Source organism: Harpia harpyja, chromosome 12 (genome assembly GCF_026419915.1).
Source record: "Harpia harpyja isolate bHarHar1 chromosome 12, bHarHar1 primary haplotype, whole genome shotgun sequence".
Taxonomy (NCBI): Eukaryota; Metazoa; Chordata; class Aves; order Accipitriformes; family Accipitridae; genus Harpia; species Harpia harpyja.
In genome coordinates this window covers 9,475,171-9,502,237 of record NC_068951.1, presented here as the reverse complement: position 1 = coordinate 9,502,237, position 27,067 = coordinate 9,475,171, and the positions used below count along the sequence as shown (strand labels likewise).

The 27,067-nt window shown below is 39.8% G+C and overlaps 1 protein-coding gene across 2 annotated transcripts in view; it reads right to left on the bottom strand.

Annotated features, from left to right (window-relative positions):
- Positions 1–26,747, bottom strand: part of LOC128149242 (protein spinster homolog 3-like) — a 31,151-nt gene extending 4,404 nt beyond the window's left edge. Inside the window, exons 1-10 of one of the 2 annotated variants that reach the window (XM_052804210.1) lie at positions 26,459–26,747; positions 22,670–22,735; positions 22,096–22,232; positions 21,417–21,568; positions 20,453–20,519; positions 19,318–19,508; positions 17,282–17,434; positions 13,925–14,114; positions 8,442–8,507; positions 206–304 (exon numbers count right to left, since the gene is read on the bottom strand). In XM_052804210.1, the coding sequence (XP_052660170.1) occupies positions 206–304; positions 8,442–8,507; positions 13,925–14,114; positions 17,282–17,434; positions 19,318–19,508; positions 20,453–20,519; positions 21,417–21,568; positions 22,096–22,232; positions 22,670–22,735; positions 26,459–26,666 (1,329 nt within the window). In that variant the 5' untranslated portion in view covers positions 26,667–26,747. The remainder of the gene's footprint in view (positions 1–205; positions 305–8,441; positions 8,508–13,924; positions 14,115–17,281; positions 17,435–19,317; positions 19,509–20,452; positions 20,520–21,416; positions 21,569–22,095; positions 22,233–22,669; positions 22,736–26,458) is intronic. The other variant, XM_052804211.1, reaches the window with a different exon arrangement.
- Positions 26,748–27,067: the final 320 nt, after the last annotated feature.

Sequence of the window (27,067 nt, the reverse complement as noted above, 5' to 3'; positions counted from 1 at the left end):
TACATACCTGCAGTGTCACAGGACCAGAAGTTGCATGCACGTAAAAATGTTCAGAAAAATGTCTTTCTGTATTCTAGTACCAAGGCCACCAATTTGAGTAACTTCTAATTTTGGACCAGGAAGTGTCTACAATCTGTGAGAGTCTGTCTTTCAGATTCTAAAAGTTTTACCCTAAGGAAACTCAATAAGCAGAGAATTCACTTACAATCCCAATGAGATATGGGCTGCCTGCATCTCCCAGCAAATGGCTCACCAAAATCTGCAGGGCAATAGCTGTAGACTGCCGTCTTGGTGTCACAACATACTGAAACAAAACACAACCCACAAGAAAATGAATATTAATAGAGTGATTATCATGAATGGCCAACTACTCATATAACATTCTAGAGAGATGAATATATTAATTTTTATATATTTAATAATCAAACATTGTTTACAAGTTTGGAGACAGAGAAGTTATTCTCAGCAAAAGAGTACACTGGATGTTTTGCTGAGGATAAAACAATTCAAGAAAGCAACACACAAGGGGGAATCCCTATAAAGTAGGAAAAACATGACTCCCCTGCCTCCATTCGTAGACTCACAGCAGCTTGTACAGATTCACTTGGCCACGCAACTAACAGAAACCTTGCAGTCATACTGATTTACTAATAAGGAGATTCAGCACTGACAGCCTCTGAGAAAAATCTCTTATGACACTGTGGCAGCAGTCATGGTCTAGACTGCTGGGGGGAAACTGGGGTACCTGGAACCTGAAGTAGCTGCCATGGCTATAAAGGATGTCAGCTGAGACCTGCCAGACCGTGTGAAGGCAGAGGGAGGGGACTCAAGCTGGCAGACCAGAAGGTGGCTGATGGTGCTTTGATGATAGCTCTGATGGCAGAAGTTTGCTGCTTGTAACTGGATAGCACCTGAGATATAGCTAGTCTAGTAACAATACCTCAAAATGATTATGCTTTTGAGTGCACACAATTTAAATAACAAGTTGAAGAAGAAGATGTGGTGCACATCCAGAACACAGCAAAGCATCACATAGATTAGAACTATTATTTAAAATGAAATATAGTCATTTGGGGGTAATAAGGGCTTTATGTCTGTGCTACTGAAGATCAACTGTGCCTGAAGAAGTAAAGTATGATTCTATATCATTTGTGTCTCTCTCTTTCAATAATACATTTACACAAAAAGCATTCACAGTCAGAATGAGACAGAAGCAATTTTAAACCTTCATACATTTGTTTTCCAACCACTTGCTCATATCAGAGACAAAATGCTTAATATTCTCCCAGTCTTCTACTCCCCAACTTGATTTTTTTGGAAACTGATCTGAACATCACTTAGGGTGTCTCAAACACTAATTAATAGGGTGACTGGTGTTTTACCAAGAGACAAACTCAAGGTATATAACCTATATTGTGGCTCTATAGACACCTTTAAGGAAACACTAACACGCATGGCAAGTTGGGTTTAGAAGAAAAAAAAGATCCACTCTCACATTTAACTTATAGTTTTATTATCATTCTTTGTGTTTAAAGAGGCCTCAGAATATTAGATTAAAAAATATTTACCTAGCACTAAGATGTACTTCCCCTGTACTCAGCACTGGTGAGGCCACACCTCGAGTACTGTGTTCAGTTTTGGGCCCCTCACTACAGGAAAGACACTGAGGTGCTGGAGCGTGTTCAGAGGAGGGCAACCAAGTTGGTGAGGGGCCTGGAGCACAAGTCTTATGAGGAGCGGCTGAGGGAGCTGGGGCTGTTTAGTCTGGAGAAAAGGAGGCTGAGGGGAGACCTTATTGCTCTCTACAACTACCTGAAAGGAGGTTGTAGTGAGGTGGGTACTGGTCTCTTCTATCAAGTAACTAGTGATAGGATGAGAGGAAATGGCCTCCAGTTGTGCCAGGGGAGGTTTAGACTGGATATTAGAAAAAAATTCTTTACTGAAAGGGTTGTCAGGCATTGGAACAGGCTCCCCAGGGAAGTGGTGGAGTCACCATTCCTGGAGGTGTTCTAAAAATGTGTAGACGTGGCACTTCAGGACATGGTTTAGTGGGCATGGTGGTGTTGGGTTGATGGTTGGACTCGATGACCTTAAAGGTCTTTTCCAACCTAAATGATTCTATGATTCTATGTAGCTGTATCACAATAGCAACATTAATGCCACATCTTTAGGGTGAGTGGAACTGCATTAATGGACACTAAAGCAGGTGGGTAAGGAAGCAACATTGTCCAAGACACCAAGGTTAATTACTCTTGTGAGAATGAGAGCAAAAAATACTTCAGTAGCACATGCAGTCAGGACCTGTACATACCAGTAAGTTACAGCATTTAAACTGTACTGAAACTACAGATCCATAGCACAGATGCAGAAACAGGAAGGACAATAAGCTGTATTAGTGTAATGGCTTGCATTCAGGGGTGGATTGACAGAGGATTCTGTAGCACTGCATTCCTTTCCCTCTTGCAGGCCCCCATCTGCCAGAGCTAGCATGACATACATTCTTGGTATGAAGATTGGAGCACATACAGAATCAAAACAGCTAAAAAACATTATTTTGATAAAAACCCATTCACAGAATAATGCATGATTTACATCTTGTGGTTTAAGTATCATGCCAAGCTTTTTCCATTGCTATGGTTTTCATGCTTTACGTCTCTCTCTCACAAACCTATTTCTACCATTTTCTGTCATGTTTGACAAGATGTATGTGCTGCAGAGTCTTTCCCTAAACCGCAGCTCTTCTGGGGGATGCCAATTTGGATAATTTTTCTCAGCCAGGTCACCTATTTTCACAAGGCTTGTAGGAACTTGGGTCTTCCTGAGGTGTCTAACTCTTTATTAAACTCGGTTGAAATCCATGGTTTCAAAACTTAAAAGACAAAGCAGTCACAGACTGTAGTAAGTCTTGTTTCCTTAGGAAGTGAGGCTATGAATTCCATTTAGATTTAACAGAGCATTTGATCTAAAATGAGAAAGAAAATAGATTTCCCCCAACACAATTACCAAAATTATAGCCAACTTGGCTATCTGTCCTCTTATCTCTGCCTAGTAAACCCTTCTTGTAGGCAGGGTTTTCTAAGCAGTAACATGCCTTGCACCCTGCTGGAATGCCAGAAACACAGCAATGAGCAGTGACATCCTTTTTTCTACAGCCAAATTTCCTCTGTTCAGAGAGGGAGTTTCTCAAGAGCTCATATAACTCATTCCATTCAGCGGGAGCCTTTTGGTGCTGCTTACCCCATATCGCAACCAGTTTCAGTAAAGAATCAGACCACATTGGCAGTGCCCCTCTTAGCCAGAAATGGCCACAAACTTGGATACACAAATCACTCAACATCTTAAAACAGCATCTTTGCACCCAGTAAGAGTACTCTATACAATGCAGTTTTACTGAAAGTCACAACCTCCTTCCTTACTTTGTACACATACAGCTAGCTGGTATCCCTTTCCATTCCTAGTCTCTCCAAAGTAGGTATTTCTAACCATGGATGGAACATCTATTTTTCATTAGGAATATTTAGATAGAGTTCTTCAAGAATAATAAATATTAAAACAGGGATGTCTTGGAGATCTCTTCAGAGTTACAGAAAACCACTTTAATGTCATGTTGCCATCACACTGCATCCAGTCCCCTGCCAGTGTAAGAACAGAGTCATGTCAGACTGGCTGATCTGGAAGCTGAAATCCTTGTCATCCATGGGATGAAGGAGCAGTCCAACAGCTCCTCCTCACTGTGGTCATGGCACACTTTGGCCTAGACTAAGGGCATGCAGTCTACCCAAGTTTTGTTTTCTCTCAGAACCTGCCTGGAGTACCAGTTGAGCATCTGCACTTTGGGAACAGGCTCTTGTACAGAAAGAGAGATAAAGAAACAACAGTAGAAAATTCTGAGCTTGGGAAGTAGACCTTGCTATGACAGACTGTATGAGACTGGAGACTGTCCGTTCTTGGCTCTCCAAGGATATCATGTCATCTGTCCTAGACTCAGATTTCCTCACTTTTATTGATAATGACAGGCTGTGTTTGAGAAATACAAATCAAATATTGTTATGCACTTAATACATTGTGGGCATTGCAGGCATGAGAAAAGATAAATGCAATTCTGCTTTCTCAGTGCCCTGCACCACTTCCTTACCACATTTATTTAATATGTCATATCTGTAACTACAAGAGACACATGACAAGCTGTAACAAGAAAAATGGAAGAGAAGGATAGGAGGTTTCCTATATTACGAGGCTCATACAAACTCTGCCTGTACTATTACTCAGGTTCCTCTGCGCAATGGAAACCATATGCAAAAGCTCAAGGCACTGCAGGATTCACTAGGAAAAGAAGAAACCAAACACTCCCACATACAGGGACTTTGAAATAGCCATAGCATCCTGCCTGTCCACAGTGACTGCCCAGTTACCCACGCAGTGTCAGCGATGCAGATGACATCCTACACACTGTCATCTCCTAGGAGATCCCAGTCCAGATGCCTTGACAGATAACCAGGGTGCCCCAAACAGATATAGTTTGCTAACTCTGTCATGCTGTCTCTTGGAGGTTTTAGAGATCCTCCTGCAGATTATGTGACAGAGCTGTCAGCTAAAAAAGCAGATGGAACAGATGGGCTGGTAAATGCTCCTATACCTCCCAGGGCACTTCCAAACAAAGATGGGGACATGTTGGTAGCCTTCCCAAACCCATATTAGCTTCTAGTTCCAGCATCTCCTATGCTATTAGCCACCAAAAACCTAAAAGACAGAGTCCCATTACCTCACAGATGGCAAACATAATTCATAAGGTACACTGTACAGCCTCCCAGTATGCCAGCATATTGTAAGCAAGGCAGCTACAGCACTTCTCCACTTGCACATTACGACTGTAGTTGTACAGTAGATGATACCTTCATGTTTACAGCTGAATAAGAGGCACAAAGGTTGCTACATGCAATGCATCTTGATGTATTAGCCACAAAGGAAGAAAGTCCTTATCATTCAGTCAGCATCTTCCCTTGTCTTCAGCTCCACAGGTCGCAGGATAAATGAATTCCTAGCTACATTGTGTGGCTAGTAGTGCCATGTGGGAAGAAAGAAAAGTCATTTTCATGGCAAAATAAGAACATGCATTAGCAAATCCAGCCACATTATCAGATATCCTACCAGTTCACACGGGAAACAATGCAAAAAGAGAAATTACTGTCGTTATCTATGGCACCATTCAGGCAAAGTAATACACTGAACCCATGGGTTTTCAGCAGGATGAAACACAACTCCCAACTGAGATTGCCAATGAACTAGCAGACATCCACAAATTCAGCTGAATTCCATCATTTTTCTGATAAAACAATTAGTAACATTTAGAATTCGACAGATCCAACCCGAAGCACATTCATGGTAATACACTGAATGTCTGCTTTCAGGGGGAACACACCACTCCAGAGCTCTGCTCCACCAAACTTTTCACCCTCCCACTTGTTGCCAGTTGATGCAATATTGCTTGTACCTAAACCCAAAAGATTCTAAAATAAATACAAATGAGGGGTGTCAGTCACTCGGGAGACAAGAACTTCCTCCTCTTCTGGATTTACATGTATCCAGGATACGGCAATGATGCTCCCGATGATAGACTTCCTGCAGGCTGCAATATGATGCAGCATTCCCTAAGCAAGCTGAGACCTGAGTGATTGAACTGAATGAAAGCACAGCTCCTTGCAAACTTTGCAGTTTGGGTTCAGAAAGGAACTGAAGGAAAGAGCTGACAGTAATCACCTGTCTTACTTTCTCCATCATATATCAACAGTATCTAACTCAGCAATGTCACCTTCCTCTTTAACAATGACAGAGGAGAGAATTGAAATGCAGATGTAGGAGTTCAAAGAAAAGTAAATTGAGAAACATTAAAAATCCTTCAATGGTGCCTCAACTGATGTAAAAAGAATGTTGCAAAAACCCAGCGATTTCAAAATAAACTGAAATAGAAGCTAATAAAAAATTTCATTTTGGACCAGTGATAGTTTTTCTGCACCTATTCACTGCTTCAAGGCTACAGCTCTTGTCTCATAGGATAATTGTTTCTGACCATTCTTTGAGAGTCAAAGAAGAAACAAAACCCTCTTGCTGCTGGCTGAGGTTTCAAGCAGGCAAGCAATTCACTACTGCTGACTGCAATTTTATTTTTTTTTAATTAAAATTCCAGAGTGCAGAAAACTGTCATGTAGAGAGCCGTACCATGAAACAGTAACTTGAGAACGTAATGCAATAGTCAATATCAGCAGTGCTTTGTTGAAGAACCATGAAATACAAGTTGTTTCATTCCTTCATCTCAATCAGAATGTAAAGAAAGATTCTTCAAGCTATGAAGTGTGAGGATAAACAGGCTCATGTCAACAAGGCAAGGTCAAGTCAGTGGAAGGAGAATTCTGTAGTGCTTCACAGCTAGTCCCTTTTGTCACTAGACGTTGCTCAGCATTTGGCTATATACTTTCACATGGAAGACTGTAATAGAGGTACTTTTATCTCTGCTCAGCTTTTCTACCAGTTGTTTTTAGTTAGCTGTTAGGACTACCAAGCAAGTTGTATATCCAAGCAACTAAGACCATACTGACAGCAACCTCAGTTGTAAATTTTCAATTCCTGTGGTAGCAAGCAATGACAGCCTTGTAGGTAACTGTGTTCCACATGAGCCACAGGCTGCAAGTTCTCTTTACTGTCCTAAACTCGTGACATGTTATTGTGCATCACTGCATGTTATGCTACATATTAATGAATTCACTGTGGTTCTTATATGAAAGATTTATTATGGCAGTGGAGTTTACAGTAGCAATCTGCAAATAGATTTGAGCTCCCTTAGAATGAAAAACTATTACATAAAATGGAAAATGCTCACGTGACTCTTGCTTAGGATCTCTTCAGCTACTGGTTTTCCATCATTAGCCAGAGCGTGGGAAACAGTCAGAGATTTCTGTTCTGCTTTGTCCTTACCTTTGTGTCTTCTCTCATTTGTTCTGATGTCTTTACACAATTTCCCTACTTTGCTTTCTGTCAGTACCAGCTGCATCAGCATTTTGTCTGTGCCACACTTGTCTCAACAATCTCTGTCTCTCAGGTAGCGTCCCACTTGAAATGTTTGGGTTACAGTCACACCCACTGTTCTGCAACACAGGGATCCCACAGAAGCAGATTCTCCAAAGTAGAGAGTCTGTGTCTCATTTGTGATACAGCACTCTACTCTTTGTAGAAAAGGATACTGCCAATTCAAATGCTTTGTTTTATGCCCATGGGTAGCAACAAAAGGACTGTCAATCATTTTAATAGCTCTGGCTTTGGTACTTAAATCAGCTTTCTGCAGTCTGATTACTAGATATGAACAAGGCAGACCATTTACTTGCTTATTTGACTGATAAACTACATTCAGCTTGTTCATACTATGGAATTTAAAAAAAAAAAAGTCATATAAACCACTTCATAAGACTGTGATGATCTGCATAGTTCAGTGATAGTAACAACAATATCTCTCCCATGTTTTACGCAGACACTGATTAGTGACTGTGGAGCTACAGCATAAACCAAAGGTTGCCAAATTTTTCCTTTGAGTAAAAACTCAAGTACATTGAAAAATTACTAACCCTAAAAGCCTTTGCAATGATAAAAAGAACTAGCTCCTCATTGATATCTAGACTAACTGTGCCACAAGATGTGTGCTTTTCACATCACTCCTTTCTTCAAAGTTACTGATAACAGAATTCAAATGCAATAATGCACTGCTATTCTTTGGGCTTGTGGTGTCAGTCCTGGAATCCCCAAGAGTCTCATAAGCATCACTGCTTGCCTAACACTTTGGCAGGGTGGCACCACTTATGAATTTGTCTTGCAAGTGCTGAAATTTCTCTCTACTGTATTCTGGAATAAAGGAACTTGTAATAGTTCATAGAATGATGAACTGTAACGGATTCACTAACTTCAGTTTACAGAATATTGACTTTCCCTTAATTTGGATCATCTTTTCAAACCTTTGGAGCACAAATAGAAAATCTCTGATTATAGACAGAAAGTGACCCTCTTTCTGGTGCAGACCACTTTCTGGCAGACATCCAACAACACAGAGCTGTATAGAAAATCCAAACTAGTGTGTGTACCAGAAGCACTAAATAGTTCCACTTGCATGAGTTTCATCCAAATCAGTACATCTCCTTTCTGGGCTTACAATGAACTTGAACTACTGCACCACCATATCTATGTTGTTACTGGCACTTTTGCACAGCAGTACATTGTGGCATGTGATTACATCCCTAATGTTAGCAGGGTACCAATAAGGGTATTCTTCATAAGAGTTCATTCTTCTCTTCCTAGAAGGTGGAGGTCCTTGTGGCCACCAAGATGCAGGCTTATGAACAATATTATGTTGAGAAAAGTTGAAAAACTCAAAATAAGGAAATAGTTTCACAAGCACTTACCAACAGTATGTCTGTCACAACAGCCCAGTTTACAGATAAAAACAGTTCTCCAAATGCAATAAAAATCTGCAAAAAGAAGAAAGCAGTGATTATACATACTGCATTGACCTTTTTTGTGAAGATGAAGGCAGGCTTACTGACTATGCTCATCTATGTAAGAGTTGTTCTACATACCCATCTACTTATAAATTAAACATCTCTGTCTATGCTTACAAACACTAACTTTGTCTTAAAAGGGGGAAAGGAACCAGAGAAGGTATGTGGGTTGCTTTGTGTCACAAATCCTCAGCAGAAGAGCCAAAATAGGAAACATATACCACCCTCCCAAATAAACTGTAATGAACTGCTGAACCCAAGAAGAGGAAAGCAGGAGCCTCTGAAGAGAAACATTCAGCACACGTTTAAAAAGTGCTCAAAGATCTCCCTTTGCTCGGGTTTCCAGATGAAACCAATAGAACATCTCTATGCCAGTACAAGTGCTCTTAAAGGCTCCTTCAGAGAGATAACTTCCAAAATAAAATGGACTCCAAGAGACAGGCAGCCTCAAAGCCTTAGTGCCCTGTGGGAATTCCCTAATTCATCACAGATGGAGACCCAGCCATCAGGAAAAGGGGTAGGGCCCCCAACAGTTCTTACACCTGTGGTCTTAGAAAAGATTAACCCTTTCAGCGAGCCCTTGACATAGATTTGAGCAGGCTATACAGACTAATCGACACTTGAGGAAAACATTAAAGCTACGCTATTAAGCTGGAGCAGTTCTAGAAGGCAGAATCTATTTAGTGACACAGGCCACAAAGTCAGATGGCACCTAGAAAATAAAATCCATTATAACAACAGGTGCCAGCATCTTCTTCGGTAAGGTCTTGGTCAAGATGTTGTATTTTGTTGACGAAAACGCAGTCCTAAGAAAGGCACAGTGGCAAACTATCAGATGTTTTCAGAGGGGTAGCTTACATTCTCCTAAGAAGAACCAAACCTACTATAAATCTCCCTATGATACCCCTACCTCCTCTGTGTTTCTTGCCTGTACTGTTCATGTGTTTTCTTCTCCAAACCAGCCTGGAGAAAAAGTTCCTTGAAGTACAGAGTTATTTAGTATAGACCTTTATCCAGACATCTTTTCCTTTAAAATGCTTTATATAGGTTTTCTAATTTGCAGCTGAATCTATTCCTCCATACATAACTGCTTTTCTTTAAGTTTTATAACAAATATCACTCGTTTCACGTACACCTTGCCTATGTCTTAGCTCTTGGATTTTTGCATCCCACTATCAAAGTCTTCCCACTGATACAACCTTGGCAGACCTTGCCCTTGCAAGAGGCAGAACGCAATCATTCTTCTTCAGTTCCACGACTGTTGCAATAACAGCCTATAGACTACAGAAACCATGCTACATGCCACTCTTAGGTGAAAGGCAACACACCTTTTATTAGAGAACTTTGGGCCAAACACAAAATGAAACATTAACATGGATAGCAATATAACACAGTTCAGCTTTTTGCCAGGCTACCTGGCAATAAGGACTACCAATGTCAAAACTTGCAGCCACCAGCAAATATTAGCCCTTCATTGTCTTATTTCAAGCTAATACTCTGAAATCTCTTGGAAGATCCAAATTCATCAAGGACCTTCCTTTCTTTTTTTCCCCGATTTCATACAAATAAACTTTAAATGTGCTATTGCTTAACTTAGAATTGCAGCCTGTGAAGTGGTCAAAGCAGTACTCACAGAGGAATTATAGGCAAATGCAGAAGTGCAGTTGAATCCTGCTATACAGCAATAATGGCATGGACTTCTGTAACTTCTGTCAGTTGTGCCATAGCTAGCAAGAGATAGTGCACATTAAAGTGAAACAGGAAGGAGGCAAAGAACAAAGAGTTTTATTTAAATCCTGGCTGATACTTCAGATATAACAAGATGCAAATACAACAGTTAGAGCAGAGTGTTCTGGAAGTAGGAACTTCCAAACTGTTCCTACATATCATCAATGGAATAGATGACTACCTGCCTTTATACATCAAATGAGAGATTGGTCTATCTCCCTTATAGGAATCTCGTAATGTTTAGCACTTTTAAAGTGTTGTTTCCAGTTTTTCTTTCTCTTCATGCTTTTTCCAAGTTATTTAGTTTCTATAAGCCCCTAAGAACAAGAGCATGTCATGCCTAGTGCAAGAAAAGAAAGTAAAATTCATCTTGAGGAAACAAGTTATGCTCTCAACCTAGAGTTTGAAGGAATAGGAATTGATGAAAAATCATCCATGATAAAAAAATGTCATATTCAGTGGCTAAGGCCTCATATTCCATAGAGTAATTATTTCACACAGAATTGTGTTAACATTAGAGACATAACTTTGTTAGCTTTTCTTTTCTTTCCTAAGGTCTTGTGTAGATTGCAGTTGTAGGATCACCAGAAAAATTTAACCCAGACAGTTTTGGAAGGTAACAAATTATTCTATGGATTTTATCAAGGTATTCTGTCTAAAACCAATATCAATTTTATACTTCTCATGCAGAATAAATGCAATATGGTTAAATAGCTGGCATACTAAGCCATCCAATTGCAGAACACCTGCAATCAATAAAGAGGAGAGAGTTGTATGTTCTTTTCCCAAAACAGGTGGAGACATCCTGGAAGTACTGTACTTGGTTAGGGAGAAGGGCTGAGGATGGCAGGAAAACAACAGAGCAATGCTCTATTTAAAGTGTGTGCTTCTGTTCCTACCATCTCTCAATATTCCTCACACTGTCTCAAGTTCTCATTTTAAATTAATATAGAAAAGCTTTCCATTAAATTTGTGCAATCATGTTTGTGGCATACCCATTCTAATCTGCTAAGTGTACCTAGAAAAGAGTGAAACGTCGTATTTTATTGCTGTCACCTTCTCCAGGATCCCCAGCTTTTTTAACAGACAACACTTAAAGTTGGTCTCCAAAGGATAAAACCAGAATAACACCCCAAATTTTAAGGGGATTTTGCATTGTAGATGACTTTTTACATTCATACCTAAAGCTAATATGAAGACAATTAGATTGTAATCAATGTCAGTGCCAAACACACATTCTGCTTTTAAACAGTCACATGCCTTAACAACAAAATAGGGAATCAGTATGGCTAGACCATATGTGATCAATGATTTCCGTCTTTTTGAAAAGAACCACACCAGGCAGGTGTATCAGAGACAAGAGCTGCAGAATGCCTCCTTCAAAGGCAAGTTACAGGTCAAGACTGCATCCTGATACAGCATTATCATCAAAGATAAGTCTGGTTAAATCCAAGTTACCACAACACCAAATATTGTCCAAGGTTCCCAGTCACAGGGTTCAGTCATGACTTTCCAAAGCCCCTGCTGCACTGCAGAGAGCACACATCTTTCATGTTGTTTTGGAGACAGGAACAGATTTAGACAGAGCCTCCTCCAAGATAACAAAGCCAGGTCATTTTTCTCTGTCTTTTTAAAGGTAGTCTTTGAAATCAAGAACTGGATGTCCAGAAAGAGAAGTCTTTCAGTTCACCTATCCCAACAGAAACCGTGGAAGTCCAGCCATATTTCCAGGTTAACTTGAGAATTCTTGTGCTTTGAAACATTTCTTCCAGCTTTGGCCATAACTGATTAAATCTGTCTTGCTCCCTTTCATTATCCACTCAAGACAGTGGAAAGCACCATACAGAAATTACTGTAATTGCACGTTGATGCATGTATGCTTTTTTGCTTCAGTAGCTTCCACACTGTGAAGTGATGGAGACAGGTTTGCTAACGTCAGTGTGCCTGAGTAGACAGTGACTGGAAAGCCAGTTTCCTGCTAGTGTCCTACACAAATGGAAGTTTTGTTTCAGTGGGACCTTCAAATTAGATGCACCAGCTGGCACGCCACTCCAATTCTCATACCAGTATGTCTAGTGTCAGATCTTGTTTAGAAAGCAAGGAGAGGCACGGCTGGTGCCAGAGAAGGCAATAGTTAAGCAGCTGTAGTGGTGAAAGTACTTGAAGAATCAGGTGCTTAAATTACGTACAATTTATTACCACTTCACATTGTTGACATTACATGTTGGAACACCTGAATCAAACACATCAAACAAAAGACAAAATGGCAAAGTCTCTGGTTAAAAGACCGACTGGTCTGCCCATGGGAAGAAACTTAAGGAACACAGTTACCCCAGTTCAGAATTTCCTCCCAGATAACACACTGCTAGAAAACAGAATGCTGTTTGCAAGAAGAGAAAGATTTTAAACAAATTTCTTTTTATCAGTCCTAATAAAAGGTGTATTTTGGTAATTCAAAACCAATATATTGATTCATTCATCTAACACAGACTGGCAAGTGAAAGTGTTGTTCTCCACCTTTAATGACAAAAAAAGAACTGAAGAACATACTCAGAGCAGGACTATGTGGGAACCTGAGAAGCAGAAAAAGAAAATGGCTAATTCTTTTGGCACTCAGATCTCCACTCTTGAATCTAAAAATAATCTTCGATTTCACATTTTGCTTTGTGTACACACACTCAGACATGCAAATCCATTTGTTTTTTCCCTTGGTGTAAAGGTGTTTTTCCACAGGAATACACATTCCTGAGGAGTCAAAAGGAAAACCTCTTTGAATAAGTGTTATTCTTAGAAGAAAAAAAACCTGCAAAAGTACCCTTTTGCAGAGAACTGTTGATTACTGTAATTAACTTTACTTGGATCCTCTTATTTATGTTAATCATGGTAATTGTGGCTACGGAGTCACAGGAAAAATCTTGAAGTCTTTCCCTAGCTGTTAGCAGATTATAGTTAAAATAAGGTTTACTTTCAGTTCTCTCTCATAGGGAGTTTTTGGAACTATTCATCATTCCTAGTAAGTTTCTGGTTTTCCGTTTACTGAGAACAGAATTTAAGTAAGTAAGTGATTTATACTTCAGTTTGCATTGCCAAAAGCTTGACTTTGAAGATCAGCTAGTGATTTGGGGCTTTGAAGGTGATGGCTAAATTATTCTTAGCAAGAACTGTGCATATTGTACAGTCACAACCACACCAATCTTTAAGTATTCAGAGAGCAAAAATAAATAAGAATACTAAATTAGTCACATAGCATTAAAAATTAACATAAGATTCAGACTTTCTTTAACTACATTTTTGGATGAGGGACGCTCTAGCTTCATGCCGCTAACTACATAGGCTTACTATGCTCTTCTTTAGTGTGGGTGGACTCTATAGGTCCTGAGGTCCAATTTAGAATGTTCTGACTGACTGCTCTTTTTACTGGGCCAAGTAATGCACAATGCGGGTCTCACAGGACAGACCGCAGTTGCAGGCAAGTATTAGAGCAACATGCACAGTGCTTAGGTGGCAGACCACCTTGTCGCCAGTCACTGAAACCTCTTAATGGTCTAGAATATTGCAGAGAATTCTGCAAAAGCCACCGCTGTCCTCCTCCTCCCCCTTCCCTATCTCCCCAGGATCCCAGAAGACATTTTTCTAATGATAGACAGATTGGCACTTACAAAAGTGGAAAGGATGTTCGTCTGGGCCACCATCAGAGCTATGTAGAGACACAGAGCAGAAACGAACATGCTTGTGGCACAGATCAGAGGATCAGCTTTATTGTTTATCTTCCTTAATCTTCTTGCAGCTTCTGCCCCAGTAATGACACCCAAGATTCCCGTCCCAATGGTGATGCCTCCAAATATTAGGCTGGTAACAAAGCAAAGGATTCAGTTGAGCATAGTAAGACCATACTGTGGAAAAAAATTGGTGTTAGCTTATACCTTTAGTTTCAGAGGAATCTTTAATAGGGAACCTGAATTTTATTCCACTTGACCTAACCCTCCTGCTCCTCCTAAATGGATTTAATCCCAAGCCTCAGTTGAAGCTATGCCTCTGCAACTGAGGCTCTACCCTGTGGAGCAGGTATTTTCTCATTTAAAGAGCAGGTGTTGTCCACCCAGGCTCAAGGAGGATTCTTCTCAGTATGACCTGGCTTGGACATCCAGTGGTTTAGAGGAGATACAGTCATCTAGGTTACCCTGTGAACCAATCTACACAGCCATTCCTAAAACACGGATGGAATAACTCTGCATCACAATCTGCTGTCTTGGAAGAGATCCTATCACATGGAGTAATACACATCTAAACTATAACCCTCTAGTTAGCACAGCTGAGATGATAAGTCACTTCTCTGACTATGGGAAACATGGACCACTTCCCAAAAGAGTTCAAAGAATACTGAATAGCTAACTACAGGGATGTCCATGTAGTATTTTCTGAATGCAGAATTTCAAATGCCACTCAGCTTTGTGTGTCTGCAAATGCAAGTGTGTTCTCCAGGAATGACAAGTTCGTGTTTTAAAAGTATGTGTTTGAATAGCTTAGAAGATTCAGCTTCCAAAGAGACTTCCATATATGCTTTTCTCTCTGTCCCAAATGAGTTCCTAATAACAAAGCAAGTCTCTTGCAACAAGACAAGTGGTGCCACTGATTGTTTAATGCATCATAATTCTCCTGAGGCAAACAGGGACAGGAGCATTGTGTTCTGAGCACAAGTGCTTCTAAATATTTCAGAGTGCTATATGGTGAGTTCTTTACATTTTCCTAAGCTTCCTCTGACTGCAAAGCAAAGTAACCAGCTAGGATATGATCTATTCCTTTAAACTACAGTGCATCTGCTTTTAGATTTCTTTCTGGCTTATTAGGAAGAACTCAATAATTCTATAAGAAAAAAAAGAAGTATTGCTATATAAGATAATAAACTTTAAGCATATTTGTACTCTCCCTGTAAGTTCTTCAGGATTCTGATCCATCACTCACTACAGCTTGATAGTGGCAATATAGATTGTCAATAGGCAGAATAACTATCTTAGAGATTTGTCTGGGAGAGGCAAGTTCCGAGGTGACATTAGTTAGATGACATCGAAGCATTCATGGAATTGTGCTTAGAAGATTCATGTGTTGTAAACTGCAGCTGAAATAAACCTACAGCTGGAAGAAAAGGGAACAGCCAAAACTAAATCCAAGCACAGTTCAATTGACAGGGAGTAGGAAAGTACAGAAGCCTAGTCCTAGGGAAAGGCTGCTATGGGATCTTTTAGGGTCTGAGAATGTTCACTTACCTGTCTGATCTGTTCGAAAGTGTCTGCACAAAGACCTGAATAAAAACTTTATACTTCCTATTTATTTACCTTGAAAGAATTGAGACCTGAGTCAGCTGTGGTGCCATTTGAATTTGTGTTTCTAGGGAATCTAAGTGACACAACCTTGATCCTTAAACAAAGCCTGCAACTGCTGAACAGGCAGAAGGGGAAAACGCCCTTAAAGTATCCCTGGGCAGGTCTGGGAATGTGCAGCTTAGTTCTTCCAGCACCATCAGCTACACGTCTGACATGGTTGTTTATATTATGTTTTTTACATCCTCCCGGACTAACAGTCTAAAACTGGCCTTATGCTGCTTCTGGCACGAGCTTATGCCAAGGTTATTTTTAAAGCATCCTGTAAGAAGCAGTACATGAGGTTGAACTATCAGGTGCTCCATTTTACTTCCCTGAAGACCTTGCCTGCTCTAGCAACACTACTGTGGAATAATAATTCAGGTGGATTAAAAAACAAAACATAGGCTAACACCTTCAGCTTAATACAGGAAGTATTTAAACTGTATCTGTTAACAGATACAGCTGAACAACTGTTCAGCTTCCCTTCTCTGCCTACCCTGAGCCAGACTCCTGACTTCACTCCATTCCTCTGCATTATTCGCTATTAAGTAATGTGCCAATGGTGGCATCCATGGAAGGACAATTGCATTTCCCATTGAAGTACTTGTGGATGACTATTCAATCTATCCAGTAACACTACAACTCAGAGACCACTTTTGAGTTGACTTGGTTATTCCATTGCAGAAAAGCAAAAAAACCCAATTACCAGAGGACACACTCAAGATATGATTATGGCTTTTCCCTTTAATTGTCTTTACCTGGAAAGACAATGTAGTAAGCAGTTAGTTCATGGAAATCCATCGTGAAGGCAGAGACTGAAACCAGATTTGGGATTCCTCCAGAAGAAAGGTAGGGACACTTGTATGGAGGCCACTGGAGGGAGTCAGTACATAGAAGAGAAGTGTCCCAGTGGTCGCTGTTATTGAAGGTAGCCATGAAGACTCAAGAGGAACACTGAATACATTTTTCTATTCTGGATAACACACTGTAAGAAAAAAAATTCTCTTCCTAGCTGGGGAAAAGTGATCTCCAAAAAGTTGTATTATGATTACTTCAGAGTCCTCTCCTGTTGTAAATTCCCCTTGTCCATCCAACATTTCATACTTATTCATGAATCTTTATTGGTCTGGACAGCCTCTGTAAGTGGAGCTCTGCTGGCAGTTTCTCATAAGACCAAATTATCCTGTTTTGATGTAATGATATGATGCTAGATCAAATGCATCAAGCTTGCTTTATGCGGGGAGTCATAATGATCTGGCCAACGTGGCAGGAGTTTTAAAACAGACTAACAAGAAGGTAATAGGATCTAAACATAATTAAATGGGTACTTCAGTAGCTTGGGGTGCACAGTCAATTGTCAACTGAAGTCCCCTTGCTAAAGCTGCTCCTTTCCCTGCAAGTGTTCCTGTTACTGCTTCTTTCCACTTTACTTAAATAGGACTGGCAGCATCATTCCAGTTAACTGAGTGATTATAAACAAACAAACAAATAGGAGTGTCTCAGCGTACCTGGAAGCAACTTAGTCTAACATTCACACCCAATTGCCTTCACAAGAAGTGTTTGCAGTCACACCCTACCTTCTGCCTTTAGAAGCAAACTGTGACTTAGCACTGTGCAGTGTTTCCAAGTGTGTTTCCACAGTCATGCACACCTTACCTGTTAGATGAATTGCATGATTCTTGGAGGCATGGTGATACAATGCCCTGGACAACCTGAGCCCTGTAAAGAAACAGCGGTACCCACATTCCCAGGGCTCCAGTAACGAAAGCCATGGCAGTCAGACCCAGCGAGGACCAGACAAAACTCCAACTGAAAGATAAAAGAAAGAAATGAGAGATCCTAGAAAGAATGGGGTGTGAGGAAAAAGGGAAAGCCTACCTGCAATATCGAGGATTTCAAGCAATAACAATTCATTCAGCCATGTTATAATGAAAATGTATTCCCTTGAAGATAGGAATTTTGATGAGGCTTTATCTATGAACTTCAACAGTAAAGTACTAATTAGACCAAAGAGTATGACCTGATTTCATGTTAAATCCCAGTCCTGGTCTCTTGCATATTCAATTGCCAACTTTTGCTAAAATAATTGCTGTGAAATTTTTGATAGCAGAACTACAACAATAGAGAGTGGGCAAGAATTTAATGGCTTAGAAGCTAAACGAAAGTGTTCTATGTGCAAGTCTAAATGCCTCAGGATGGTTTTACATTGTTTGTGTAACCAATATAAATGAGAGTAACAGCGGGGTCTTTCAAACTGTTAAGATGCAGTGGCTGAAGCACTCCTTAACTCTACCTGAGTAAGTAAAAATAGACTCTCAGTCTGCACAGACAATTTTCAGACAAAAGGAGAAGCATTTTTAAAAAATGTCCAAATCTTGGTCTCCTTCCTGCCCTATTCTAAGAGAAAATTAACTTTTTACTGGTCTCTTACTAGTTAATAGTTTAGGAGAAAGGCCCCTTTGAGGTCAATAGGGAGGTATGCAATCTTAAGACTAAATAAAAGTGCTGCAGATGACCAGGTGACCACCAGACTAGAGGATTTGTTAAGATATGAACCTAATTCTTCACCTTCTAAAGATAAAGGGCTCTTGGACTTGATTAAAAGTGGAACCACCTGTTTTTTTGAAAATCTATTTTTACAACATTGCTGGAAGTTGTAAGGAACATCTTTGTAGGAAAGCAACATTGACATTAGTCAGGAAGCTTCATATTTTATTCACTTCAGACTGTACTGCCTACAAATTGTGATCCAACAAACTGCATCTCTAAAGTACTTGCTGTTCTGGACACAAATAGGATGCATATCTAACCATCAACTAGAAAATGCTGGATCCTCTAGAAGAGGAAGACTCCAAAGACAGACAAGATCCCAGGAAAGCAAGAGGGGCTTGTCTTTAACTAAAAGCATTTGATCGGGACCCCGGGGAAGCAGCCTGCGGGCACAGGCCGTGCGGAGCCGGGTCTGGCGCAGCTGCACAGCGGCACCTGCTGTTGTCCAACCGGATCCATCTCTTCCCCCCCCAGCCCCCGGGGCAAGGGCTTTCACGGCCTGCAGGCTAACAGGAGTGAGAAACCTGCTGCAATCAGTATTTTACTGCGTCCTGCAGGTCAGCTGGTGTTGACTTTAATTTTTGTGTGGTTAAAAGGAAGGGGTCATCTGCCAGCCAACAGGTTAGCTGGTCAAAACACATGTACAATTACTTCATAAACCATATTAGGGTCCTACAGACTCTGACCTCTTGTATCAGAGGCATAGCAGGCTTGCAAATACCATATAAAGACTGCCTGAGACATGCTGATCCAGCCTTCCTCAGGCACTAAGAATTACAAATAAAGTTACACCTGCAAAAATATGCATTTTTACTAATCTAGCTTACCCTACATGTTAAAGCCAGAGGGAAGGGGAAACTTAGTAGAAAGTAGAGTTGGATTTAAACAACAGCACACTGCCATCATAACTTTGCTTCCTTCCCCCTCCTAAAAATGAGAGGATAGCAGAAGCAAAGAAATTTTTAATCCCTTGTGTAGCATTCCTGTAAAAGAGTGGAAAAAAGATTTTTATTAAAGGTGTTTCAATCATCTTGTATACTGCATGTGATACAAAGAAGCTGAGCGGGATTTGATGGCCATATTTCTAATAACAGAATGGTCGTTCTGCAATGGAGGGAACCTTTGCTGCTAAAATCACTTACTTCTTGGCAAGTGATATGACATCTTGACACCAAGTAGTCTTGGCAGTTCTCTGTACACCTGGTTTCTCAGCTGCTACTCGTATTGTGCCAGAGATGCTCAGTGCTCTGTGGGGTGCTGTCCTTCTCTGGGTCCTGTGAGGGACCAGTAGAATCAGAAGAACCAGTGCTAGACCTCCCATGCAAGGAGTTATCTGTAGACACAAGGCTGGTTAGATCGAGGATACTTCTTTTCTTATAGTGAAAACTCCACAGCAATTCAAATTCAGTGTTAGAATTACATATTGGAAAATTGCAGATATGTTCAGAAATAGATGTGACTTGCTGTTTGTAGGTCATATTTGTAAAGAAGAAGAGTGACTTTGGTGATTTATGGTGACTTTGGAGGAAAGATAATAGATCCTCCCTCCCCATCATACAGATACATGATTGCTCCCTCTGATTTTGGAGAAAAGCATGTGAAGAAAGAAAATTTTACTGTAGTACTCTGACCACAAATGGAAGAATCACTGATGCAGTCATCAGTGTTATCCGAATAACATCAGACTGTTATTCCAGTAAACATTCTTCCCCACTCATCCTGTACTTGCTAGTTAATTTTATAGATAAGTTAGGAGAATCTGACAAAGTACTTCCAAAGCACTAGGTACTCAGTATGGAGAGTCATCATGATGACATGCCCAGAACAGAGGAGGTTTTTTCTTGAAACCCTCAAATAATACAAGTTGTTCCCAACAGCATTTCAGAAAACAAACTCTCCTTATTGTCCTGAAGAACTATACTGGTGCTACCAGTATAATGATCATTTTACCTTCAGTTTCCTCTGTTTGAGGAGGTCTTGGTGCACTGACAACCATTCCAAGTGTGTCCTCAGGTAAGAGGAACATCAGCACCTGCCCTGGCTGCTGTACAATTTCACCTATGCCTGCTTTCATTCTGCAAGAGCTAGGCATAAATCTTCCACTTGTCCTGCAGGAAGAGTTCTCTTAAACATCAAGTTCATAACCAGTCAGACAGTAGAAAGTCCTTCCACTGCTCTCCTCTTTTAACACAATGAACGTAAGTAATCTAAACCCCACTGATGATTCTGATTTTACAGGGAATGGTTCAGCCCCATGAATGAAAGTGAATAACTCACCCTGAATGCCCAGTGCCAGTCACCTGTGATATCTGCCATGCCAGCTGCTAGGACATAACCAAGACCACTGTAAGCAACAGAAAGGAATAATCAGTAGGCACCAATGAATTTTTGCTGGCTGAAATGACATGTCTTGCCAGCTAAGGAGAGCACAGAAAACTATTCTGTCATAGTTTTCAAAATGGATAAACAGAAACAATCCTTACGGTCTATGGTAGTCTACTTGGCAGCCAGTATTAAAAAGAGATTCTAACCTCCTCAGAGCAAACTTGAGATGGTGGCAATAATGTCCCAGATTCCCCTTGGAATACATATTCTGTAGAATGACACTGCAAACACGGATCAGACAGCCCATAAAGCAGTTTATTATTCACTCTGTTCTGTGCTAGCCACATGAATTAAGCCCTGCAGGAATTCCTTTAGTTGTAATCTGCCTTCTGGGCTCAGCCTTGGTTGCCTGCTCTAATAAAGAGTATGCCTCTGAACCACTTAAAAAGCCCTTCTCCACTTCTTCTTCAGACACAATGTCAATTAACTAAAAGAGGAGAGGGAAGTGCCAATTCTTCCTTGGGAGACATTTAATGGAGGGTTCTTGAAAAATTTGTCAAGTAAACAAATATCTGAAAGCTTTTGTCTTCCAAAACCCAGAAATAAATTACCTACCCCATGCACATATTTCTTTTAGAATTGTTTCAGTATTTTATTCAAAGCCTACCAGTTCTCAGAGTTTAGATTCTCCCTAAAAAATACTGGGGGGGAAAAAGCAAATTTTCCTTGAAGGTAAATACAGAAATAAGCCTAACCAGCTCTATTTAAACATGCTAAGCAAGTGGTAAATCCTTTTGCAAGAGCCAATGCAGATACACATCAAAATATGCCTAATCAAGGCTCAGGGTATGTTGAATTGCAGGCATGGTCAGACAGAATTTCAAAAGGCATGTCAGTTACTAGCAGGAAAACCAACCTTCCCACTGGAATGAAGATATAGAAGATAGATAACATTGTGGTCCTTCTTCCTTCTTCAAACAAGTCTGCAATGATGGTAGGTGCTATTGTGGAATAACTGGCCGTGCCAATGCCAACTAGTCCTCGTGAAAGAAAGAATATCCAGTAATACTGCAGGCAAAAGACATATTATAGTCCAAAAAAGCCCATGTAAGAAAGAAAGCTTACTATTAAAGGGGGGCATTTTAGCAGATCAAATGTACCAGAGGAAATAAGAATTCAACTGCCTTTTGCATATGTCTGTATTCCCTCCACTCGCACCTGCTTCCCTCCCACCCCACTGCTGTGCTTTCTACTTTCTGCACAGTAGTGACTTAGAGTGACACCCAGAGGGAATTACAGGATAGGGTCGATAGACCACAAGCTTGCCGAACAAGCTGCTACACTGTAAGGTCATCATCAACAAACATTCAGGACAAAAATAAGATCCCATCAATTGCAACAGTAATGTGTGGGTTCTCCATTGCCTAGGCTGGTCTCCACCATCCCATAAAGCATTCCTGCACAAAGTCCATTTAGTCCAGGCTTGGGGAGTGAGTGCTGATAGCTTTTCCAAATGTGATCAGAGAAGGACTCTATCAACTCCTGCAAGACATATGCAGATTATTTTCATAGTACCTTCTAAAAAAGCAACATACCAATTCACTGATGAATGAACTGCCTAATGTTACACCAGACCAGAAGAAAATACCAGCTCCAAGGATGATTTTCCTATTGTACCGGTCCCCGAGGTATCCAAAGATGGGGGCAGCCAGCATGTAACACAAGATGAAGACTGGAAATCCAAGAAGGCAAAGGCAATATTGGTCAAATTATTTTTATCATATGTACTCCTCACCCCTCAGACAAACTCAGGTTATATTTTAAGGCAGGCTGTTTGTAGAACTGGCAGGTAGACTGATATTTAGAAAAAGATAAATGCAGATTAAAAAAAAAAACTATATGAAAACACAACGTGTGAATTGCTCAAGTTCTGTATTTCTGGAGAAATTCCTTCATCTTTTGTAATTCACATGCTGTAGGATTTTTGAAGGACTCACCTCCAGTCTTCCCTGGACTTCCCTTTCAGTTTTGCATCATAGTTAGCCTGCCCACAAGTGGAAGTGAGCAATACCACACACTAGAAGAAATAAGTAACTAGGCTGTGTTTTAGGAACAGATCACATAGATGCAAGGCAAAGTAAATGATCTGCACTTAAGAGATTTTATTACCTGTTTGCAGTAGACCTGTATCCCCATCGCTAAGCTCAAAGGATTTCTGTAAATCTAACAGGATCCCTGCAAAAGAGTCAAAACACTGAATGACAGCAAAAAGTACTCTGCTCATTCCTTGTAATTCTGTTCATTTGCCAACTCAAAGATTTGTTTCAAGAACAGAGCTTGCAAGAACTGCAGCCCATTTATCTCACTAGTTTCCATGTAAACCATTACTCTACCACAAGCACAGATACAGAGAGAATTAAAAATTCTTATCTCTATAGATAAAATTCATGATCTTCCACTAGATAGGGCTTATAAGAGTCAGTTTACCCACTATTTCAATCTCAACTGTTCTGTTTCTTTCGCGCCATTAGTACGTAAGCACATAAAAAGTTGACAGTTCAAAGTTTAATGGACACAATATGGAACAAAACAGTGGCAAAATTTTGCAGCCAGCAGATTGTTATCTTCATACAGCTAATCCTAAAATTTTCTTAATGACCTTAAAATGTTAAGATGAATTGAAATTCCCTCTGTTAAGAATAACTGTCAATATTTTCAGTATATGCAGTATTCAAATTCGTGCATGTTGGATTTTTCAGGATGCAAATGGCTACGGTCGTCATTAGCCAATGGTAGCTAAATCAGCCCATAGCCAGGGAAATACTACTGTAGTTCAGAACATGGTTCCGATCGTGTAATTCTGTTCATATTTCCATGACTATTTTGCGGAGATCAGATGAGATATAGATAACGCATATTTACAAATTAACATTTTTAGTGGTGACAATGACAGACAAACTTCACCAAAAAGTGATCATTATTTGTGATTTCTAACCATTCAATAGCTGTGGAAGAAGGTTAGAAGAGTTGTCAAAAAGTGTGGAAGAAAGTCACAAAAGCAACAAACTGAGGGAAGATCCACGGATCTGGTACCTCACGGATGCATGAATGTTGTTGAGACAAAAAGGTCATTTTCATCTCTACATCATGCCAAGGCTGCAGATCTACCATCTCACCTATCTTGCATTTCTGCATTATATTCCTGAAAAAAAAATTAAAAATAGCAGAAGATACTGCTTTGACTAAACATACCTTTACTCTGATATTGAAAGATATAAATTAAAAAAGAAATTTCTTTTTCATGCAGTTTTAGTTTTGCCAAAATAGTCAAAATCAAAACATTATTAAGAAGATGAAGCCACCACTTAAGAAAACAAGTCCTGTGTAAATTGTTTGCTATGTTCACAGAAGCTGATCTGCAGTAGAATGGAGCTCAGGGTGAAGTTAGCAAGAGATACCTATTCCACTCCTACAGTGTATTTTACATGTTATGCCATATACTATGCTGCTGCAGCCACTTAAAAGCATTCTTGAGCCAGCTAGTTTAAAGCTAAATCCAGGCTCTCCCACAGTCCCTGTGGCTGTAGCATAATCAGTCTCCTCACTGTTTACTGATGTGACTTGGAAGTCAGTGTAGATCAAGGTCTAGCCTACCAGCAGCACCAGTTTTATAGCTGTTTCTCAAGGACTCTTGAACATATTCTGCATTTAGGGTTTTCCTAATGGTCTCAGAAGTTTTAGTCAGTGACTTCATTCAAACATTTTGCATCATTAAAACAGGACAATCAATTGTATCTATTCTTTCTGGTAGCCGATTACCTACACACAGAAATACTGTATTACAGGAACTTCAGTTTGGGGCTAATAGAGTATTTAGAACAAATCACAGCTAACACAAGACTTGAACTGAACCACAACTTCATCTCAAACTAACTTTCACACCGAGCAGCATTAAAATGTTATCCCCTCCACATAACTGAAATAGCTGGCCTGACCAGTTACTGGCAAATTACAAAGCATTGATCTGAACAGCTTGGAACAGGGTAACAGATCAGAGGGGGAAAAGTCTGCATGATCATCATTTTTTAAAAACTAAAGACTCAATTGCAGCAGACAATTAAGTTGAAGAGGTTGTTTTCTGTGTGAAGATTGATGCAAACTGTGTCAAAGCCTGTGAGCAAAACTGCCCGGAAACCACAGCTTTGTAACTGCCACCAGCTTACTTTTAAACAAATACTTAAGCCTCTCCTTCTTAGCTTTCCTGTTGACTTATATTTAACAATATATTCATACATATGGACAGCCAAACTCAAAAGTACTGATGCAAGAATTCTGCAATACAGCTGAATTCTAGCAGATTAACTGTATATTGCTGCGGTATAAACTGCAATTTACAGATTTCACCCATGGCCCAATAGGTCATAGAGCTAACTAAAAGGTGTTTTAGTCATATATTGTAATTAAAGTAGATGTTTGGTATTTCAAAGACCTGGACACTATCCCCACCTCTGCTCTTGAATTCTTACATGTCCCTGAAGGTACCTCACTCACAAGAAACTGAGCATGTTAACAAGTAGGCAAGCTTTACTTCACAGGCCTTCTTGAAAATTTTAAGCTCTTAGCAGGTACAGGAGCCAAAGAATAGTTCAAAGCCTGGAATGAGTCAAATGACTGCTTGCCCTTCCAAGTGCATACCCTCCAAGCATCCCAGTTCTTGCTCAAAGATATTTTCACCCTTTCCTGTCCCCTGCCCTTCTCCAGGGAAAGTTACTTGACAATAGAACTCATACATTGAAATTTTTCACTAACAGTCTTGCAGTATCATTCAGCATGCACTCCTACTTGTTTCCTTCCCTCTTATATGTGTGGTTAAGAAGTATTCAAAAGAAAAAAAGCTTAAACTCCTAAACCCACTAGCCTCTTAATTTTTAAAGATACTGACCAAACGTCTTAAATTACTGAATGGTCTAAGTAGTAAAAATAATTAGTTAGTGTACTGTCACTAGATATTAATTCCAAATTTAACAATCTATCCTTTGGATTTTTTCAAGGTTTTAAAACATTTATGATATCCAGGCCACTCAGAACTAAAATATAGCAAGCTCACAACAAGTGTTTCCTCCTAATTTATGAATCAGATCCCTGGAAGCATGGTAGGTGCTTAGGAGTGATGCTAAACAGAAGAATTTACACAGACCACAGTTTACATGGGAGGAAAAAACATACATTTCCCACCAGTTTACTAGAAACAATGCTTTGCTCTTCATGGCTAGGTAAAGAAAAAAATTTAAATATCACATTTTTGAAGAAAGCTATTATTTATTAGAAAACAAGTGTAAATTCGGTAGGTGATGGTTAAGGAAGTGGGTCTCTGTTCTCTTTACACAATCATGTTACACTCTTCATTGCAGAAATCACACAATTTCCAGCAGATCATGAGGAAGTTAAGCCTCCCCTAAACAAACTTGCACAAAGATAACATAATTTTTATACTTTTAATGGGGGGAATGGCATCACCATTCTTCAGATAAAGGAATGTCATATCTAATCTACTAGATCCAAAGAAGGCCTGGTAAGCTGCTGTATACAATAAAGGGAAGCTTCTTAGTCAAATCTCTGTAGAATCCAGACACAAAAATAGACTAGTTGCTCTGTATGCTAAAGTCTGTTTATAAGAGCCTTAGATTTAAAAATATGAATCTTAAGCATTTAACAGATGTGATTTTTATAAACAGTCTACTAACCATTAATAACTAATACAACATTTATTAGTATTTCAAGATTTATAATTGGAAGTTTCATTAAGAGTATGGCCAACAGGCTAAAGCAGATAAGTGAGAAAAATTAAAAAGACATAAAGGATATCCTTACTTTAGAAAACATTTGTAACTACAGAGTAAGTAGAGCTGTTGAGAACTTAAATTTCTTTTTCCTTAGAAGAAGAAAATAGGCTCTCACCTGGTACAATGAACCAATCCATGAAATTTATTAAATTCGCATAGCACAGCACAGCAGCTATCAGGTAATCTCTCTTTGCTGGATCATTCCTTGACACAGACACAAATGGACCTTGTCTCACATGTGTTGCAGTAGCTCCATAATTCTGCTCCTCAGGAGGCGGCTGGGGCTGCAAGTCTGTGTTTTCATGCGCACTGGGGTTTTGCATGTTTCCCAGTGCAGAAAGTCACCATATATTATGAAGTGTTTCCTTAGCACACCAAACTACAAGTCAATTTTGTGTTCAGGCTATGAGGAACTTCAATCACTACAGTCATTTCCGGCATTGAAGACCAGCCACTAAAAACTGAAATTGAATGTTCCTTGCAGTAGGAAGAACTTTACAAAGAAAGAAGCTGCAGTCCTGTGTTTTTGCAAAAGCAAAAGCATGGAAGTGCTAGACCTTGAAGACAAGGAAAAGTAATGTAAACAAAAGCAAAATAATCCATTGTGCATCCAAGAAATAAAAGTGCACAACTCTGCAATGATCTCACAGAAATTGCATATGCAAGATTAATAATAATCTTCACTAAGGTCTCAGTGAATTGCCAGAGCTAAAAATAGCCTTTT